The sequence below is a fragment of the Scomber japonicus genome, chromosome 24 (assembly GCF_027409825.1).
Source record: "Scomber japonicus isolate fScoJap1 chromosome 24, fScoJap1.pri, whole genome shotgun sequence".
Classification (NCBI taxonomy): Eukaryota; Metazoa; Chordata; class Actinopteri; order Scombriformes; family Scombridae; genus Scomber; species Scomber japonicus.
In genome coordinates, this window is record NC_070601.1 from 6,512,317 (window position 1) to 6,533,555 (window position 21,239).

At 39.9% G+C, this 21,239-nt stretch overlaps 1 protein-coding gene across 1 annotated transcript; it reads left to right on the plus strand.

The window, feature by feature from the left end:
- The first annotated feature begins 4,783 nt into the window (after nt 1–4,783).
- Nucleotides 4,784–20,208, plus strand: igfbp2a (insulin-like growth factor binding protein 2a). Its single transcript, XM_053314610.1, has 4 exons — nt 4,784–5,428; nt 16,631–16,812; nt 18,852–18,992; nt 19,490–20,208. The coding sequence occupies exons 1-4, from the start codon at nt 4,855–4,857 to the stop codon at nt 19,646–19,648; spliced, it is 1,056 nt and encodes a 351-aa protein (XP_053170585.1). The 5' UTR covers nt 4,784–4,854; the 3' UTR covers nt 19,649–20,208.
- The last annotated feature ends 1,031 nt before the right edge of the window (nt 20,209–21,239 follow it).

Sequence of the window (21,239 nt, forward strand, 5' to 3'; positions counted from 1 at the left end):
ACAAGGAATTGCCTGAAGCATCTACGGTGGCCGCGAGAGACCAAAATAGATAGTCACAGCTGTCAAAGAAAAGGGCGAACTACAATGTAGCCGACAATTGCAGCTTCGTCCTTGCCCTCTGCTTGACAAATATATTACCTTAAAACTACTTTGGACTCCTTTTGACAGTTAAAGGAGCCATATTGTGGATAGAATAACTTTTCAGTGCATGCTTGTGTGCGTGTATTTGGGTTTCTGATGCCCCTTGAAATCTAAACCATAATGAGTTGTGTGCGCCTTTGTCATTATATAATTTGACCAGTAGGTGGGGTCCTAAAGCAAGGAACCCAGATGAGATAAAATAATGTCAAATCAAACCCTCAGCACAAGCAAGCAGCAAAAGCACTTTATGCATCAGAACTTTATTAACTTAAAAAAGTGAGTGCCTGCACCATTCAATAGAGATTTAAATAATATTATATGATAATTATTTGCAGTCTGAAGCAAACATTATGTCTACAGTATAGTTTAATCCTAAAGACACAGCATTTTAAATCTTGAATTTATGGGCTCACCAAAGGTCAATACTAGACCTTTTGTGCTTCCAACCCAGCCTTTAAGAATCCAAGCAGTAAGGCTCAGGCTTCATCGTGGCGCAGGTTTTAATAAATGCCAGCTGTCTAATTGACCAACCTGAGACTTGCACCACATCTGTCTCTTGGCAGATGTTGGTCAAACCATATCCGAGTCATGGCACCAATAAAAAAAACAGAGCTGAGTAGCTGGTTGGCTGTGGAGTGTGAGTGTTATTGATACTTACGCTAAATGGCTGCAGAAAGTGCACTAATTTCTGAATGCAGCAGATTAACCCAAGTCTGATTCTAATTTGTGCTACACTTAAACAAACTTAATTATGATGCAAAATAGCCCACAGCCAAGGTTGTAACAAAACCTTTGACTCCATGTTAATGTGATGTTGTGACAAACAGGTTAGCAACAGCACAAAGAGGACTGTTATCTATTGTTAAATGTTACTGTTATATAGTGATGATCTCAACTTTGTTACAGGAAAAACAGTAATGACAGCGTGTAGTGTAATGCTGACACCAGCATATTATAAGTTTGAGAGCCTCAACTTCTGAACTCCAAAAGTATAAACCCACGCATTAACTCCACACATAAGAGAGAACAGTTTTCAGTAGGTCTTTATTTTTGTTTCATTGGGGAACACGTAACAACTGTGGCTCCATAACAGATACTTGACAAAGATTTGCATGAGCAAATAAAGAAAGAACTTTCCTAATTTGCACATGCATCACTTGTTGCTAGGCAGCAAACAAACACACTCACACTTGGGAACACACAAAAACACACGCACACACATAAGCATTTTTCCATTCGGGACTTGTGATGCGAACATTTCCATGTAAGGATTTATGTACTGTAATTTGGTAAACATTTCCATTCAGTGAGATGTTGCACATTGCACCAGTTAAAGGGAGTCTCTTGCAAAAGCTAGTTTTCTTATTCATAGGAGCTCTTCTTCAAGTTGTATTACATTTAGATAAAAACCTTTAAAGTTATTAACAGTGTATCTATGACACTGCTGCCATTACATACTCCAATTGTTGCTTTGGAGCATGTAACCCAGTGTAGATCCCATTGTTTTCCAACTATACCACATTTTAGTTCACCCATAATCCAGCTGTTTAGTTTCTATAAATGTGACCCGTGTAACTTAATTTTATACAGGTCCACTAATCAGATGATGAATTACTCTTCCAACCCCCTTACTCATTGCATCTACTTATCCAATCAGTAGTCCAAGCACAGGGAGTATTAATTAGGTATAATGAAAGCCAAACACTAAACAGTGCACTCATTCATTATCAAAGTCTGAAAAATGAACACAAGGATGTCTTTAGGGAGCCTACTCTGAGGTCACTCTCCAATCTGTTTCAGCTGATAAGAGCCCAGTATACGGCCAAAATTAACCTTCATCCTACCAACATATTTATCATACAAGAATAAATGACCGGGGTCCCTGATAGTGTGTGATGGTTTAACTTAGTATCCATGACAAACATGGACTCAACAAAGAGTTCCATCTATTAAAACTGCATATAGGCTGAATTGGCTGGTTTTGACTGGACTCCAACGCATTGGTATTTTTAAAAAGTGCAAAAACAGACAGAAAACAATGATAGATTGTTGAGAGCAAATTGGTTGACAAAGTCATGAAAAATTGGAATCATAGAAAAAAGCACCTGTGAGATATCACAAAAAGTATACCTCTGGAGTCTGTAATCCTATACAATGTTTTGTTTGCTTTATGATTTTTGGATTCAGAGACAGCTGTGAAATTACTGACTCGCGTGTTTTAATTGTGTTTTAAGGACACTTCAGTCTTCTTTTAACATTCTGACTGTTAAAATGGTTGCTGCCATTGTTGCAGCGGTTTCCCAGTGTGCCTGCTGTGAGGATAAGCAGCTCAAAATTAGACTGGATGAAGTGTTCTTCAGCCTCACAAATTATTAAGTCTGTAGTTAGTGGTTTATGTCACCACTGGATCGATTAGGTTTCAAATATTTGGACTGTTCGGAGAGGCTATTTCGGACTGAGCCTTTCATAACAAGAACAGGGGAAATCCAGTAATGTGTTACCATTTAGATAGGTGTTTTTATAGTGATTTATAGTCATTCAATTAGTGTTAACAATGGTTTACCTCTCAGTCAACAGGCACAATAAAAAAAGGATAATCAGCATCATCAGCATGTATGAATTACATACATATTTAAATGGTAACATCTGTTAAGCTTTAACAGGCAGCATATGAACAATTAAGAGATGGTGTATAACACACTATAATGAAGTTGAAAGTTTTTTCTGTTTTTAATAAGTAGTAATGATATGCTGTCATGAGTTTTGAACACTTCTAATGGCTTCAGATCCACCTGTGATTGATTTAGAAGTGTTAGGTGTTATATAAATGCATATAAAAGGTTTTGTTCATGTGTGTCCTTTAACATGATTATGTATAATTGTTTTATCACTGTTTATATACGAGATATGGATGCTTCATAGGAGGGGCTCATGTATATATTAATGAACCATTTGATTACAGCTACATTATAGTATGTTATAACCTTTCTTTAGGTGTTCATATTCTGCTTATAAATGCCAATATTGAGGTTAGAATAAGGTGTTTCCCATAGAGGTATAAAAAAATGATGGTTTACCAATGTCAGGATTAAAAGATTGTGCTGAATTTTGGGAACTTACTGTACCGTAATTAAAGAGATGACCTCTTGCATACAAAACTCTCTCTGTATACTGAGGTATATGTACTGTATGTGTCCTCAGTCCATCAGTGATCCCATACCTTCCTCTATCAATGTAGAGTTTATCCAGAGTTTGTATTTACTTAACAATTCCATGGGGAGGAATTTAAGTAACTGACCTTGGTGGGGATTACTTTGCACACATGGGCAGATACTGCGGCCTGTTAGGCCTATTAGCTAGTGGCCATCCCAGACACAAATCCTCGCCCCCAGGCTCATATTTATAAAATGCCGGGCCTTCTCCCCTGCTGCTTTTCCATCCACGGTTTCATAAAATGACATATGAGGTTCTATGTGCAAACAGCCCTCTGGGCATCCTCCTGACTCACACCCCTGAGATACAAGACAGCTTCAAATGTGCCCTTTCTCCCTCCCTCCGCCCCCAAGGTGAGCTAGGATGCCTATCGTGAATGGGGCCAAATAGTATTAAATCAGGGGGCACCCACAAAACAAAATAATCTGCATTTATATCTACAGAGTAAGGTTACACATGCCACTTCTATTTCTGGGCCCTTGGATAAACACCGATTAGTCCACCGCACTGGACGGGGTTAATAGGAGCTTGTTCGGTGGGCAAGCACGACACCTCAAGGCTTGGCCTCACCAATCGATAGGAAACATTGCTGTGTGCATGTACAGTAGCATTACTGTACACAGGTATATAAGATGGTAGCAGCTGGCGACTTTTAATTGAGTGTCAATGGACATGTCAGCCACAGTGGGAAGGTCTTTCCATGTAAGGAATGCTCCGCACATAGTCCTTTTGTTTGTTTGTTTATTTATTTAGGCATTCTGGGAGTCGGGGCAGGCAGTTGCTGATTGAAATAAACAGGCCACAGTATGTATAGTAATGCAGTCTCTTCAAGCAAGGACATTACAATTCACTGCCCTGTTTTTGAGCAACAAGTTCAAGTTTCACATCTACTTCTCTTTTTGTAAATGTCTTAATTAATGTAAAACCGCCTTAGGAAGTTCTGTTCCCTGTGATGTTGCCACAAAGAGGTCAGGGGTCAGCTAAAGAGCAGGAGTAAGAATTACGTTATGAAAAGAGGAACCGTGGCACTTTAATCTTGCCCTTTTGCATCAAGAAATGTGTCATATCTTATGATGAATATGTTGTTGTTGTTGTTGTATGTGGTGTTTTTAAACTTTAAACAAACATCTCATAAAAGGAGCCTGGTCTGAAATCTGGACCCTTCATGTCTGCAGGTTATGATTTTTCTTTATCTCTCTCAGAATTAGTCATCATCTGACAGGATTTGGGTGAATTGTGGAGAGTAGAGCAAATGTATTCTTTTTTCCCCCTTTTTCCCCAAGACAGCTGCACAAAGTGGACCATTAACAGCCCATCACAGAGGGGCTGGTAATGTTGTCCAATCAAGCAGCAGTATTTTCAGACCTCCAAATGCATCCAGTTTTAACTAATTCAGCACAACTTTTATTCTCATTCTGGGCCATTTAAGAAGATTGAAGGATATATAATCGTCTTTTCAGTAATCTGTGCAATTTGTTGAAGCATTTTAGAAGGTAAACGATGACATTTGAGCTAAATCCTACGTCTTCTTATTTTCCCCGATTGACACCCATGTGTGGCCCCGAGAGCAAACCTGGGTTTGTAGGACCCAGCAGACCTCCCAGCCCCCGGCTTCACCTGTTCGCATGCACATTTCTTCCCCTTTTTTCACTTGGGATTGCCTTCCATCGCCCCATGATAATGACCAAAAACCTCATGCCTATAACAATGCTTTCGTACGCGGGTTGCAGCTTGCTGATCCTCTCCGCGTCTCTCGCCGGTGCCTCCCTGGCCGAGATGGTGTTCCGCTGCCCGGGCTGCACCGCGGAGCGCCAGGCACTGTGCCCAAAGCTCACCGAGACTTGCGCGGAGATAGTGCGTGAACCGGGCTGCGGGTGCTGCCCCGTGTGTGCCCGGCAAGAGGGCGAGGCGTGCGGCGTGTACACCCCGAGGTGCGCCACCGGTTTGCGTTGCTACCCGACGCCCGACTCGGAGCTTCCCCTGGAGCAACTGGTGCAGGGCCAGGGGCAATGCCGGCGCAAAGTGGACACCGAGACGACCACTTACAGCCAGGAGCACCGGGAGCAAACCAGCGGTCAGTCAGTTTACTGGAAACCTGGTTTTCTTCTATCAATTTTTAATGACACTGTCTAGACTGCAGCCAGAGGACTAGTGTAGAAATAGTGCTTTGTCATGAAGCCTGAGCCCAAATCTATGTAATATACAGGGTATGTCTTAGTAGTGAAGTTCTAGTGACCTCATTGCACTTTATTGCATGATATTCTAAGATATTTTTTAATAAAATTATATATAGTTTTGCTTTGAAGTGTGCACTGCATCCTTTAAACATGTATAGGGTTATTATAGACCCTTCTTGGAGCCTTTTCCTTCAGGTTTTACTTACAGACTTATTCTAATTCATAAGATTGTACTGACAACACTTACTAAGCTTTATCATTGGTCTGTTGCTGATGCTCTATCCTATGCATTAGAAGTGTGCATTTTCTAAACATTTTCTTTGCAGCAACTACCATTATCATGCCTGTTGCATGAGGTATGTGAAGGTATTATTGCGGTCATGTTGAAGTCTGTGTTGCATAGACCTGTTTTAAAGTGTTGTGAATCATCCTGGTGTGCATGGGGAGAAACAAAAGGAACAGTCACTCTACCCAAGTTAACCTCAGCTATGCTCCAAACAGCTGGTCCTCCAGTCCCCCCCTCCACCCCCCCACCCCCCACCCTTCAACCCCTCCCCAAGAAAAAAAAAAAATCAGCCTTTAAAACACTAAAACAGAGAACGAGGTGGTGGCTTGCAAAATTCCGAGAAATTGTACTTAGTGGGATGGACACAGAAAACATCATAGTATTGATGTTGACATTTCCACAGGGGAGTGGAGAGAAAGAAACAGAGAGAGACAGCAAGAGGAATGCAGCATTGATTGGAAAAATGGACTTTAGGCTTTGACCAGGAGTAACTATAAACTTGTGTTGACAGTGAATACGTTAACTGCGTTGCCTACCTGGAAAAATGAGCTGGACGTATATGCAAGAGGATCACAATGATTCTGAGGCTGGGTGCGGACTGAAGCCAGCCAGCTCTGCTCATGTGGTTTGCATTTAAAAGACAGGTCAGAGTGAAGAAGAAAAGTAAACAGCCTCGTTAATTGGCTGATTTTTAAAGCTGCAAACACACAGTCAATGAGTGTCCACTGGAGCCAGCCAGGGTGTGATTTCTACTCATTTCCAAATCCTTGCTTTGTCAGAGTTTACCTCCAGACTGACACGTGTTTATTTTGGCACTGAACTCCTGGAACGTAGAGAAACTACCGGAGACACCATCAGAGAAACCCTGTTCCCTATAAGGACCCTGCACCCTGACAAAAGGTTTCGACCTTTGATCAGGGAGCTTCATGACACATTTGTGATTTAATAATGAGCCACCATAAATTGCTTAATCCCACCTTTATGTAACCCCTTACACAGCAAAAGCTTATTTATTTATAGAGGCCTCTTCTAAACAATAACAGACAAGTCATAAAACCACCAGGAATAACTTGCAGGGTTACGTAAGAGGAAAACAAAAAGGGAACAAAATACATGGACACATCATGTAAAGGCTTGCTTGTAAGAAAGCAATTTTCTCAGCTTGGGGTTGGGCTGTGCTTCAGCTTGCAGGTTTAAAAAAAGTCTAGAGATGTAGCAAGATGTGTAAAGAAAAAAGCAGTGAAAGCTTAGGAATTGGCTCTAAAGGCTGAATGCAGTGTTGTTTTGGATAAAAGCCTCACCGCAGATGGAAGAGTGATTTCTGACAAAGACAGAGGCAGAGAGTGTTACAGTGGTCTAAAATGAGGTGCACAGCTTCCTCAAGGTCAACAGATGAAAAGAAAAAAAAAAGTTTTCAGCAGGAGAAAGCGAGGCTGAGCAGGCCCCTGAAGTCGCTTCTTCTTTCGGGTCAAAACTGAAATCCAATTCAAAACTACTTAAAAACCTAACCCTCCAGATTTGTACCAGCAAAACCACCAGATCAGCTTCAAGGTTAGTTGTTAAGGCCGCCTGTCCGCTTCTGTCCTCTTTCAGTTTGCATAGAAAGACGTTACAAAGCTGCCACTGGTGTTACAGATGGTTACTGTCAGTCCCCTGCTTTCATTTGGCCCAGTTTAAGACTACACAGGCTTGATTTCCTGTAATAAATTCTTCTCAGATACACATAAAAAAGAGGAAGTAATGGAATCCCAGATAGAAATCAGCTCACAAGGGCTGTTGGAAGCTGTATTTCTTTGGAATATCCTCTTTCCCAGGAGTTAATCTGTAAATGAAAGAGAGGAGGGGGGTTGATTATAATACGATAATTAAGTGGTTGTATTAAGCTGAAGAACGGGGGCAGTGACTCTTGAGTTGATTTGACACCTTTGGAAAAGAATCAAAGGGTGAAGTATTGCAGCTGCTCTATTTGGATGTTATAATAAACCTCAACATCCTGTTTTTATTCAAATTAAATGGCACGGACACAAATAACACAGCTTGTCATATCATTGTGTGAAGCAACAGAATAAGAATTAGCTCCTTGTCAGTAGAGCATGTAACCCCTCAGAGGTTTTACAGCCCCCTTATTGCATTTGAAGAATTGATCTGGCGGTGTTATCCAGAGCTACTAGCAATGACAGCAACAGTGTCTGTGTAAACTTCAGGATCAGCACTACTGGCAACCAACAGTGAAGAGGTCAAAGGTCAGAGCCAATATTCCTTTGACCCACAGATGAGCATGAAAGAGAGAAGAGAAAGGGGAAGAAACTGGAGCTACAGAGAGCTACAATAGAGAAGATCTGTGTTAAGTAATAAAAAAAAGAATACTGCATTTGCTTTATTGCTGAAATTATGTAATTTCTGTCATATTCATATAAACTGTTTTGCAGTGTTATTAGATTGAGTCATACCAGCAACACCTTAAAAAGATAAACCAAAGTGTGAGGGAAGTTTTATTAAAAAATACAGAGCAAGTAATAGTTTAGCTCTTTGTCTCTTTTTGATGAAATTCTAATTAGATGAAATGTTCTGGTTTATTCTCTTCTCCAGTCTACACCACAGGCAATTTTGTTCACTGTTTTGAATTACTGAAGCAGCTAATTAAAGCATATTATCAGCGCTGCTAATTCAGCAAGAAAATGGCAGATATTGCTCACAAATCTGAGGAATGAACTCCCCCGAGTTTCCACAACAATTCCAAAACGCCGCAATATCTTGTTACACTCAGCAGGTAGTTTCTTCCAGGCTCGGGCTGCAACTGAAAATTCACTTTTATGATGCTGTGAGAGCAGCTGATAAATGAGATGAATCAGTGCTGCAGACTCACATTCAGATTTGGCGGAGGTGCAAAGAAAGAAGGTTTTATTTTATTTTTTTTAGTGAATGATGCTTTATAAAGATCCTTGCTTTCCTTGTGTGCATCCTCTCCATATAGTGCAGTGTTTAAAATATCTTTCTAAATGTAAAGTTATGGCTTTGATTATGTGGGTTTTAGCATGTACGTAATATGATGCACAGTTACAGGAGATGAAGATGTTGCTGTGACGGTTTGAATTCAACTAATAGCCTGTGATGCTCATGCGGTTCCCAGATGAGGCTTAAATGACGCACGTCTGAGCTGAAAACACGAGAATATGAAATTGCGCTCGATTGAAGTTGAATAAGACCAAAAACAGAATCCCCTGTGCTCAGATTACCCCCCCCCCCCCCCCCCCCCCATTGTACCTTCTCGAATTTGTTTGTTTGCGTGCTGCATGAGTGATTGCCTGCATGTGTTTCACTGAAAGAGAATATTTTTATACATATATCCTAAAGGCTTCATATTTGCATTTGCAGTCCGGCTACGAAACTTGAAGTAAAGCTTTGGCTTAATTCGGAGCCAGAAGTATCTCAAATGATGTGCATATGTTAAGATACATGACTATAGATAATGTTGCAAAAACATCTGATCAAAATCTTCAAAATCTCTCAGACATTTGCACATGATAAGTCATTTTCTTTGAGCATGTGTATTTATAAAAAGGCAAATCTGCATGAAATGTGGAATATAGGGCATCATGAGATAGATTCAGTAAGATGAGGAATTTGATGGTGATAGTTGTTGTCATTGAGAACAGGGAGATTCATAAAATATCTTATATCTGAAAGGGAATTAAACCAGGACTTCTTTGTGATGTGCTGAAAACGGCAAGTTGACATGAGATTGTGTAACCATTTCAACCCTCAAGCAATCAACAGGGTGGTTAGGTAAGACCCCAAGAGCTAATTTAAAGATTTTTTTTTATAATAAATTGATGTTTTTATTACAAGTGCATTTTTTTTTATACAAATAACAAATATAGTCCATACTTCATTAATTTTCAGCTGAAATGTCTCACTTTTTTTCTTAAAACTAACACTCACAAGTTTCCCACTGCCCTCTCTGTTTATGCACACTATCACTTGATATTCTGTTCCCACAGAAACCTGGACCCAAATAAAGGTTCCTTTAATCAGATTGGATGGGCGGTTGGTTGTTTTGACTGGGTTCATACCATATATGACCTCAACAGAGAACAAGTTGATTAACAAAGCCCGAACAGAGCTCGATTTCTTGTTTAAATGTCACATGAATGCTATTGTAATCAGATATTGTTAACTGGATATTAATCTACAAGACAACCATTTGTTTCAGCGTTCATTTTGCCCAAACTTACCCAGAATTTAATAAACTTTGCTGTCAGGTCTTCGGGCTGAGTTTTGGCAGCTTTGAGCGTAAAAACTCAAAGCAAACCATGAGAAGTCTTCTGTATCAATATTGTTGTAAAGTTCGTTATGGAGAGGAAAAATGAGGTGGAAAGAAAAGGGGAACAAAACCTCCTGTGCCATCTGAAATAACATTGTTAGCTAACAAGGGGCATTCCTGTGTACCTGCGGGGGCAACCAGACGGAGCCCGCAGGACTGAAATAGCTCTGAGATAATCCCACCCACCCCAGGCTTCTCCAAAAACAGGGGTATTTGTGCCATCTCCCCCCCAGGCATCAACTTCATGTGTACCCGTGCCAAGAATCTCCTCGTGCTTGTATTGAGAACCAGAATAACTTCCCACCCTCCTTTTTGGTCAAGGGTGATTTAAGACAATACAAACACTGTCTGATATGCTACTGACACTGGAGGGGAAGGGGGCGTAGGCGCAGGTGTTGAAGGGGAGAGGGTGCCTATCATAAAAAATTGCACTTGAATTTGTTAGCAAGTCAGCCGCAGTACCTTGCAGAGTGATATAAGGGTTTGGATTCAATACTGGATATCAGTGAGCATCTCCAAAAGTGCATGTTTGTAGAGTGATTAATTCATTTTCCCCTTGTCTTGCTCCTCTTGATCTAACAATGCTGATGAGAGGGCGATGAGGGTGGAGGCACAACAGTTCCCTTGCAGTATAATACCTCATCCACATTTTCCATTTTCCATTTTACTCTGATGCGCGTCACATTAGAGAAGCTTAAGACTCTCTTATCTGCCCTTTGACTTCAATAAAAGTCCAATTTTGACAAGTTTCATCTTACTTCTGATGTTTAAGATTCCTCCTGGACTAACAATAGCATACTTTCTTTTTGTTAATATGTTAAATAGAGCAACAATAAAATCAAAATATATGATCAACAACTTCTTATTCAGTGTCTTCAAAGTCTAGTGAGGATATGACAATATTGTAGAATAACGTTATTATTTTAGAGGTATTGAAAGTTGAATACTGTTGGTTAAAGTTGAAATGCAAATCCCTTCCTTCTCAGTACCTTTTGGCTTCTTGGGAGAGGGAGGGAGCAGCGGAAAAAGTTAGTTTCTGATCTAATGCACAGGTTGTTTTGTTGTTGTCATCATCAGGTAAATATCACGGAACTTCAGTTTTAACTTTCCAGGTCTAACTTCAGTGGAAGGATAAAATAGAAAAAAAAAAGAAAAAGAAATGCAGTATCATTCTTTGGATTTGAAACATATTTTTCTTAACTCCTAAAACAAAATAAAGGCAAACATTTTGGACGTGCAAGGTTTTCACCCAGAGACTGTCACTGCTGTAATAAAACATTGGTCAATAACTCAAGAGGTTTGCTCACATCCATCATATCTCCCCCAGAGGTTATGAACGATTGCCAGCTGTAGTTGCATGTGATGCCCGACATGTTCACTGTGTTCCAGCTTGCCTCAGTTCATGTCCTAGTTTTGGTCCCGCACAATCGCAGGAGAGTTCAGCCAGCGGTGTCGGTAGTGAGCGAGATGCCTGGCCTTGGATGCCGCGGTGCGTACATACGTGCCAGAACCTGTCCAAACCTTGCTTTTAGATGACTGTTGTGGGCCAGAAAGCCTGGAAGGTAAACACATCTGCACTCTGCTGAGTTTGTGTTTCTAGGAAAACAGTCCCACTTGGTGTTGTAATGGATGATGGACTGCAGATACTCTAATGCCCCTTTTCATCAACTTCTTAAGTGGCACATGACTTGTTTCACACCTCAGAGATGTGATAACAGCTATAATGAGATAAGATCAACCTTTGGATAGTTTTTGGGGAGAGTCAGACTAGAATTAATGTCTTTGTATACAGTTTGAAGGTTTGCTGAGTGGTAATTTGCACCTCGGCTTGGCACATAAAATGATACGACTTCAAAAATCAAGTTTCTAATGCACTTCTTGATTAAATATATATTCAGTGAAAGGTTGCTTCAGTAACATAAGGCTTACCATACTGTATATTCATCATTGAGAGTTGAAACACACACAAACCACAAGTCAGCCACTGACTTCATTTGAATTTTAAACACATTGTTTTGTGCAGCGATGCATAACAAAATGATGGTAACACAAGTATCCCTTTATAGCGTAACCTGAAACTAAATAGGATGTTGTTTTTAAAATTCAAATTAAAGTTAGTGGCATATTGATTTTGTATTTTGAAGCTGCAAATGTTGCTCTTTTTATAGTGTCCCAAATCTAACTTGGCTTCCAAGTGAATCAGATAAGATGTTTTTCACATCAGATCTGGGCCACTTGAATATGATTCTGCAGCTGTCAGATCAGAATTTATGTGTTTTTTAATGTGCGTATTGTCTGTCGTCACCATTCATTGTCGGCACCTCACGATCTGTCAACATAAAGGAGACCAAGAGCAGCAATGGCGGCCACTGGAGGGATGAGGAAGTTTCAAATGTATTTTACATTTATGGAAAAAACATCTATTCAAGCCATACTGGAAGGAACTTATCATAGCTGAATGCTGCACAGATCGTGTTAATTTAACTATTTTGTGTATGTGGCTCACATTTCCATTAAATCGGCGCATGTGTGGCAGTTTAAAGCAAAGACTTGAAGCATAAACAAAACATCAAATCTTACTAATCAGAATTAAGCATTAAGGTCTTTCATAAGCCAAACTAAGACAAGCAGTCGACTTTCTTTCACACTGCAGAAACACAAGACACACTTATGAGTTTGTCCGACAATAACCCAAGGGCCTATTTGTATCTACGGAAATGTGATGGCGCGGGAATGTTGGTGTGCTCGGATCTTTCCCTTCTCCAACCTTTCCACTCCATGATCCAGCCAAGTCTGACATTTGCTCAGTTGACCAGAATCTTGACAATCAGACATGACACTTCTGACCTACGTGTCATCTGGGAATTCGACATGGATCAGATATAGAAAGGAAGCCTCTCGGGCCATTGTCTGAGGATTAATTCAAGCAGTAGACTGGACAGTAGGCCTGCTGCTCTGTTGATACTGCTGATCCTCAGCCCACTGCTGTGGAACGGCTTGTACTGCAGAGGCCTAGTGTCCCTCTAAAAGTGGGGTCCTGACCCTCTGTGTTTGTGTGTGTGTGTGCGTGTACATTCGAGAGGGAGATTGTTGCTATCTCTCCTTTTAAATCGTGTGCTTGTGTGTGTGTGTGTGTGTGTGTGTGTGTGTGTGTGTGTGTGTGTGTGTGTGTGTGTCCCAGACTGTGTATTTGCGTGAACATCTCAGGTTTCCTCAGAAGAGAGGGAGTGATGGCTTTGCACTTGGATACTGTGGGGATTATGTAAGGCAGCAAAACAAAAGGCACCCCAGCCGCCAGTATTCCTGAGTGTGTTGTGTGTTTATCCGCGCGCACACACTCCACACACACACAAGCAAGCACACACCTGATTTCAGTTGACTTTTGCCCTTTTTTGCGAAGAAACTCGGTCTTCAAAGTAAAGCCAGAGAGAGCGCAGTGGAGCGTCATAAGGGAAACTGAAGTCCAACAACACCAGTTCTATCTGATGGCAAAAGGCGCCAGCACCTTGTTTTTGCTTCGTTTGGAATTTCCTTTCTCCCGTTCTCTCTTAGGCCTTTTGTAATCATATTCTACAACCGGATGTCAAATTTACCTCTTGCAGAGCACAGAGAATGCTTCTCCAGTCCACCACCACCACCAGTAACTGCACGTTACAGCTTGGCCCTTGCATAACTATGAACTATCCACTTACTGGCCAGCTATTTCACCTTCCCCACTGTCTGTGCTTATTTCCCTTCTTTCCTGCATAGGTAAAAAATGAAAAAGTCACTGAAAAGAAACTTTTGTCTTCTTCTGGTGCCCTCAGACAGAGCAAGAGGAAAAGAGGATATCGACAAATATTCGCTTTTTTACGCATTATTTTCACCAACTGAACGGAGCTGAGCTGCGATCAAGTTGCTTCTCTGACGTCTTTGCATCATGTAACATTTTTCGCCTTAAATCAGCTGGTTTGGAATGACACTGTTCTTCCACTCCCTCCCTGTCAACCCTCAACCCCAAAGTATGCTCTGTTGTCAGAAACAACATGTTGGGTTGGACCTGATGGCCTCTCACATTGTTTGCTCCATCTGTTTGAAGAGAGGGTTTTTTTCCTTTTTTTTTCTTTTCTTTTTTTTTTTATTTTTTAGGTTGATGTTTAACGAGACTCGAAGGAGAGAGGAGACGGTCAAAGTCAATGAAAACCGCCTGGAGGAATCAGTGGATGGCCGGCAGGGACTCGGCTATTTGACATGGTTTCAGTGCAGACACAGAAGAGACGGAGGGAGTGTGTCTACTTGAGTAAATTCAAATTCATGGTGGTTAAAATGTGATTTCCATACATTGAAATTCACAGAACAGTTAGCTTTTAATGATCTAGCTTGCTTTTGTGGATAACCTTAATCTTACCAACTGGGGTACCCACAGACCCCAGAGGTAAACTTCTGATCTCACAGGCGATTCATTCGATCATCCCAATTTTTCCCAACTCTGTCAATCAGTTTGTTCCTAATGACTTCATATCATTGTGTTTGGCTGGTGAGGATCTCTGTCAGTCATCCTGAAGGCTTTGTAAAAAGATTATAGATAATCATGATCTTGCCATTAATTACATAATTAATTATGTTCTTTCTTCCAGTAGTTTATTCTTAGGGTGCTCAGGGACCCCAGTCGGTAGTACCTGTATATTAAATATATAGGTAGGATGAGGGATAAAGTCTTCCTGTTGCATCATTTGGTTTGGACCAATCATAGGTGCCCAAATGTAATCCATGGAGGAGTTTTTAAACTGAGAAAATGTGCGTTTTTGGCCATTTTATCCCAGTATTTAACATCCTTTTAATGAGTTTAAATCTACCTTGGGAGTGCTATTTAGTTGAGAACACAGACCCCCAAATTTAGAACCATTTCTTTCATTTTCCCCACACTTCACTGTTCACACTCTTCATTTTTAGATGAAGAAAACTCATGTTCACGATCAGATTCAATAACTTTAGTCCACTTATATCCACTATATGATATATTAACACACAGGTCAGTACTTCCAAATAAAAGAAAAATGGAAAACTTTGAATGTCCGATGATATCAGTGTTGTGCCCATTTATCACCACTCAGAACATCTGCTCATGAAGTTGAATCACATTAGCAGGGAAAAAAAGCAACCATGGAAATCTGACTGTGACTAAAGTTCAGCAGTGGCCAACTTTTCCCAGCCCGCAAGCTTGTTAACGGAGCTGCATGTGGTTGCTTCGCTCTATGAGAAAGGAAAGGATTCTAGTGAGTCATTGATTGTGCCGAGGCATTTCAGAGCATTTTAACAGTGGTTTGGACACTCTAAAGCTATTTATTCGCCCTCCTAACATTATCTTTAGTGAAAATGTCAGTCGTGACAACGTGGAAAAAACGTCACAAACACAAGAAATGAACGAAATGTGAACAAAATCATGATGAAGAAAAAACAATGGGGGGGGGGGGAGAATTAGCGATGTCAGCAAAGCACTGATGTGTCAGATATGTGCTGCGGAGGCCTTGAACGGTGCCAAAATGAAAAGAAAGAGACGCCAGCTGAGGAAAGAGTTGAGCTCATGGGCCAGTTTTTATATCCTGGAGGGCTCTCCAGGATATAAAAGGTGAGCCAAATCAGCTGATGACCCTTCCCAAGTTGGCCATTTTGACATCAGAACATTGTGAAAATTCAGAAAAACTATTAATTTCCCATCTCATGTCCATCTCTCCTCCCTCCCAAGCGCCCTTTTCTCCAACAAAAATAAATGAGCAAAGACATAAAACTGAAAAAATGAAATTTAAAAAGTCATGCATCAAGTTCAAGAATACTTCAAGTGAAGTTAAAACCTTTCACTAAAGACAGAAAGTTATGCTGTCAGACTCTTGCTGTACATTAATCAACACACTGTTGCATTATAGAAGGGTTAATTATGTGCTTGTTAAAGTATGAGGCATGGTGCATTTCTCTCCCCTCCATCAAAAAGGAGCATAACTTTTCATTTTATAAGACTGACTTCAGGGTCAGCGTCACCTCTGCAGCTGGTGGAAGTTCATCCATCCATTTCCAAAAAAACATTTTTAGGAGAGCAGGTCACTAACTTTGTCACTCTGAAAAACGATCGCTGCAACTCTGAGTTTATTTCACTCCACTTCCAGCTTTGAAAAAGGCCCTAATCTGTCACCAAATGGACAGCAGGAGGGCAAGAGAGAGGTGTAGAAGTCACAGTTTAAATGCTCTCAGCAGCCAGTACTGCATGTCCATCAAAGTGTCCTTGAGCAAGACTCTGATGAGGTTTCCCGCTCAGTTTATTCATTGTTGCCGCAATGCATTCTTCTCAGTTGTCCCACTGAGACAATATAAATTTGGGATTTTCCTGCAAAACAAGCCTGTTTTAAGAATACCAACTTCTTCCTTCTATTACATGAAACATAATCAGAACATGCTGTTTATAAAGAATCATAAACCTGTGAGTAATTTCATGGGTTTGATGTTATCCCTCCACAGGTGAAGCTGTGGAGCTGCTGCCTGAGCAGGGTGTGAGTGAGATCCCAGCTATCCGGAAGCCCAGTAAAGAGACCACCTGGCTGGGACCCAAAGAGAGCGCTGTGCGCCAGCACCGGCAGGAGATGAAGACTAAGATGAAGAGCAACAAGGTGGAAGAGGTGAAACCAACACGACCCAAACAGGTGAGGCTTAGGAAAGCATCTGTTGTATAGGAAACTCTGAGGTTAACATATGGCATATGTTTGAACCCCGAAAATCATGAAATCAAGGAAGAAGAAAATTTAATTATGTGTCAATTATGGCTTAATTTGGCCTTTCTTATGTATCATAATCACAAATACAGATTGAATTTATACATCAGCTGTTACATTTTCCTTCATGTGTGACTTTTCTAATTAACATGCACAAGAAAAGACAATATATTCATACTGTGTGTGGTACAAAATCACATCCTGTTGTACTACAGCAACAACTCCAATGTCATTATTGTTAACTGTAAGGAGTTATAAGAAAAATGTGAGTCAAGTGTAACCAAAGACTCTTGTCATGCACCAATCCCACCTTTTCTGTTGTTGATTATTATACTTTTGATTAGCTATGATAGAGCATAGATTATTGGTCTGATAGTGATGTTTTTCTCTTTCAATTAAAAATCTGTTTGTCTGAGATCAGTCTTCTGTGTGTGAAGTCTCTTGTGGCTGGAACATCAAGAGGAAACATTTAGCATGTTTGCATTGTTAGAAAGGGTTTACAGCACAGAACAGAGAGGAGCAGTCAGCTAAAATCATAAAGCACCAGGGCCTGTGTTAGTGACTGGTGGTATCCAAAAAAAATCTAAAGTGCATGATGCTCTGCATTACATGGTATAATAATTACAGTCAGCAACCAGTAAATTACAGAAGATAAGAATGTGTAAATAGTGTAAAAAGCAGGTCCTCTGTAAATCTTCCTTAGTCTCGGTCAGTTAGAGAAACAGCTGCTAAGACTGCAGAGGAAGGCAAAAAGGAGTGCAGTGCCGCCTCCCTCTGGTACAGCTGCTAAAAAATGTTATATTGTAATATTTGAGGATCATTCAATGTACCGCTAATACTTGAGCCTATTGGTTAATAACAGTAAAGCTGCAACAATTAGTCCATTAATTGATTAACTATTAAAATGATCAATTCATTATTTTTTTAAGAGAAAGGGACACATTATCTTATTCTGGCTTCTCAAATGTGATTTTTTTTGTCCTCTATGACAGTAAACTGAATAACTTGTGGACTAAACAACACATTTTTCATAGATTTTTTACATTTTATGGGCCAAACAACTAATTGGTTAATTGAAAAAATAAACAGATTAAGCAATGATGAATAGTTGCAGCTTTAAGTAGAGTGGTGCACTTTATAAATTATTTCATAAGTCAGGAAGGAACTCAATAAATGACCAAATAACTGTTTTAAATGGGTTACAGAGCAAAGAAAACACATTTTCTCCCCACAGTTCCACTTCATTCAAAAGATATTTACTGACTTTATATACACCTGACCTGCTCTGCATCCTGGAGCTTGGACTCATGGGTGAACTCCGGTCATTTCTAACCGGCATCGTGGTATTTTCCATCCGCCATTAAAATCATTTAAAGGTTATAGCTCTACCAGAAACTTTATAACTGTCTCAACAAGACTTTGGCTTCATTGAATTGTGAGGTAAACCTGAGGTCACTGGCAAGAGTTGTTATTCATTACTGGCAAGAAAACATGATTCATTTGCCCGTTACAGAGAGCCCTTTAAATTTATTGTGAATGTGTGTGTGTGTGTGTGTGTGTGTGTGTGTGTGTGCGTGCGTGTGGGTGGGTGTGTGTGTGTGTGTGTGTGTATTTTATGTGAGAATTTTATGTAGCGAGTCAAAAATGTGCTGATTGCCTTACAGACACATCCCAAGAATAGTTTCCTGGTTTGCAAATTCATTTCCCAACATTATTTTAATCAGATTTTTCAGAAAATATGAAAAGAAAGGTTACAGTTTTCTTGATTTTGGGCAAAACAAACTAAATAAAACACATCTTAAAACTTTTTAATATCTGTGCACAAACGTTAGAATAAATAGAACAATTTGTGCAGAACATTTTTTGCTGCAGGCCGACCACGTTTTGCACGTCTGTCACAGACACCCAGCTACTGTCATACGGGCTTGTGTATGACTGACTTGTGTTTGTTTGTTTTCGCTCTTTTCAAGACTCAGTGTCAGCAGGAGCTTGACCAGGTCCTGGAGCGGATATCCAAGATGCCCTTCAGAGATAACCGAGGTCCCCTGGAAGACCTGTACGCCCTGCACATCCCCAACTGTGACAAGAGGGGGCAGTATAACCTCAAACAGGTGACTCCAGGCATTAATGGGAAAAGGGCAATGGGTGGAGAGGCTGTAGCCACATGATAATATGCTTATAGATAATTATAATATGATGAATGCCCTAATGATTTAGAGGAGAAAAGTGGATATAGCATCACAGTGACCAATGTAAACATAATTATGTTATTATTTTAGAGAGATCCATTGGAAATGTTTTTCCACCTTAATATAACATGTTTTTATATAATAATGAATTTAGAGATATGTGAGACCATTTAAAGTGTGTTTTTCTTCCATAACTTGCCTGATAATGGTGTAAAAATCATTAATATGCGCAAAACATGTTTACTCTGTTTAAATATATTATAATTTCATATTAAACTACTGATAATATACACTAATGCTGTATATTTGTGCAGAATCACTGCATGCACAAATATGATTAAGCATCTAAAAAAACTACTTAAAGATACATCGAAACATGTAGAAATAATCAATTAATGTGATTTGTGTTTGTGTTTCAGTGCAAGATGTCTCTTCATGGTCAGAGGGGCGAGTGCTGGTGCGTCAACCCTCACACCGGCCGACCTATCCCATCAGCCCCCACCGTGAGGGGCGACCCCAACTGCAGCCAGTACCTCAGAGAGCTGGAGCTGGAGCTCCCCGACATGGCCCAGATATAGTGTGGCACAAAACAAAACAAAAGGAAAAAAACAAACTGTAAAGTACATGGGAACAAAGAACATCTGAGTAAGCTATATATTATCTTTCTGTGTGTATGTGTCTCTAGTTCACTTGATGACAGTGACATTTGAAATCTTAACCACCAAAATGGATTAAATGATAGAATCCAGCTTGCTGAGTAGGATGTAACTGCAGATTAATTTTTTTGGTAAAGATAAGACTCCTTTTTTTTGTTTCTCCCTCATAGATACCCAGTAGAGTGTCAGTGACATTGCTATACTAATTGTGACCAATTTGCTCTGTAATTAGTGTTTTGTACTGTATGTGTTGAAAAAGCCTTCAACATATTTGGTGTTTTTAGGTGTGTTTTCATGTCCTAGCTTGCAGACTACTGTTGCGCCTCATGCTATACTGTAGGCTTTGAATACACATGGCTTCTAAAACACAGTATTAAAGATGAAATGTAGTACATGTTGGCATTAAATGTTCAACACTAGGGAGGACATTATTTTAGACTGCCTAGTGATTAACGGGTAAAGCTATTAAAATGATAATAATTTCAATTTGTGACCGTGTGTTTTGTTTTGCAGTTGCTCAGCAAGTAAGCAGGATGCTTTTAAAAAATATTTGTATCTCAGGAAAATAAACAAACCTTAATAAGGATGGGAAAGTTATTGAGGATTTTGAGTTATTGAGGAAGGGCTTTTATTTCCCTTAAGTTAAAATACAGAAGCCACATTCATTAATATGACTCAGTTTTTTTGGCTCAAAAATGAACGCTTCAATTCCCGACATCACGAGTAAAACTTAATGTTTGACCCAGCTGTGACTCCCTGAATTTTACCTCAAAATATCTTAAGTCTGCTCTAATCAGTACTTTTTATTGGAACAATTGGTGCAATGACAATGTGGAAGTTGTTGCTTGTAGTGATGAATCCACGATTTCCACTGCCCCCAAGTGGCAAAAAAAGTGAGTAAACGAATAATTTAAAGTATCTAAATTTCATTTTTGTAAGGCCCTCTATGGACACTAAGCCACATGTTTGACCACACCCCTTTCAGTGATGTCACAGTGGTGTTTTGCCTTTTGACAGCAGATGGAAACAGCCTGCATGAAGGTCAGAGAAAAGTGCACGTGAGGCATTTTAGTGAGTACAGGAACTTTATTTAAATAGTGATTCGTCATTACCAAAAAAAAAAAAAGAGTACATCAATTACACGCCTGATAAATATTTCACTATAATGTTCATATTTTTTTTTTTTTTTTTTTTTTTTGCATTTTTGAGATTCTGAAAGTGTCACCGTGTTGTGTTTACATGAGTGCTAGAATCAACAGCATGAGAGAGATGTTCTTTTTTATTGGGGAAGAATAGGCTGACAGCCCCTGTCATTGCTCTCCTGTATATTGCTATAAAGTGAGCATGTTACGTGCAGGCATTAGGAATGTCTGAGTCATTTATTGAACATTTTAAAGATTACAAACCACAGAATTATATAAGCAATAGAACAAAACCATTTGTCCTCTGTCAATGACAACCACGCCGAAAACTGTTTACCTCTTTTTTTGTGTTGGATCGCCCCTCATTCGTC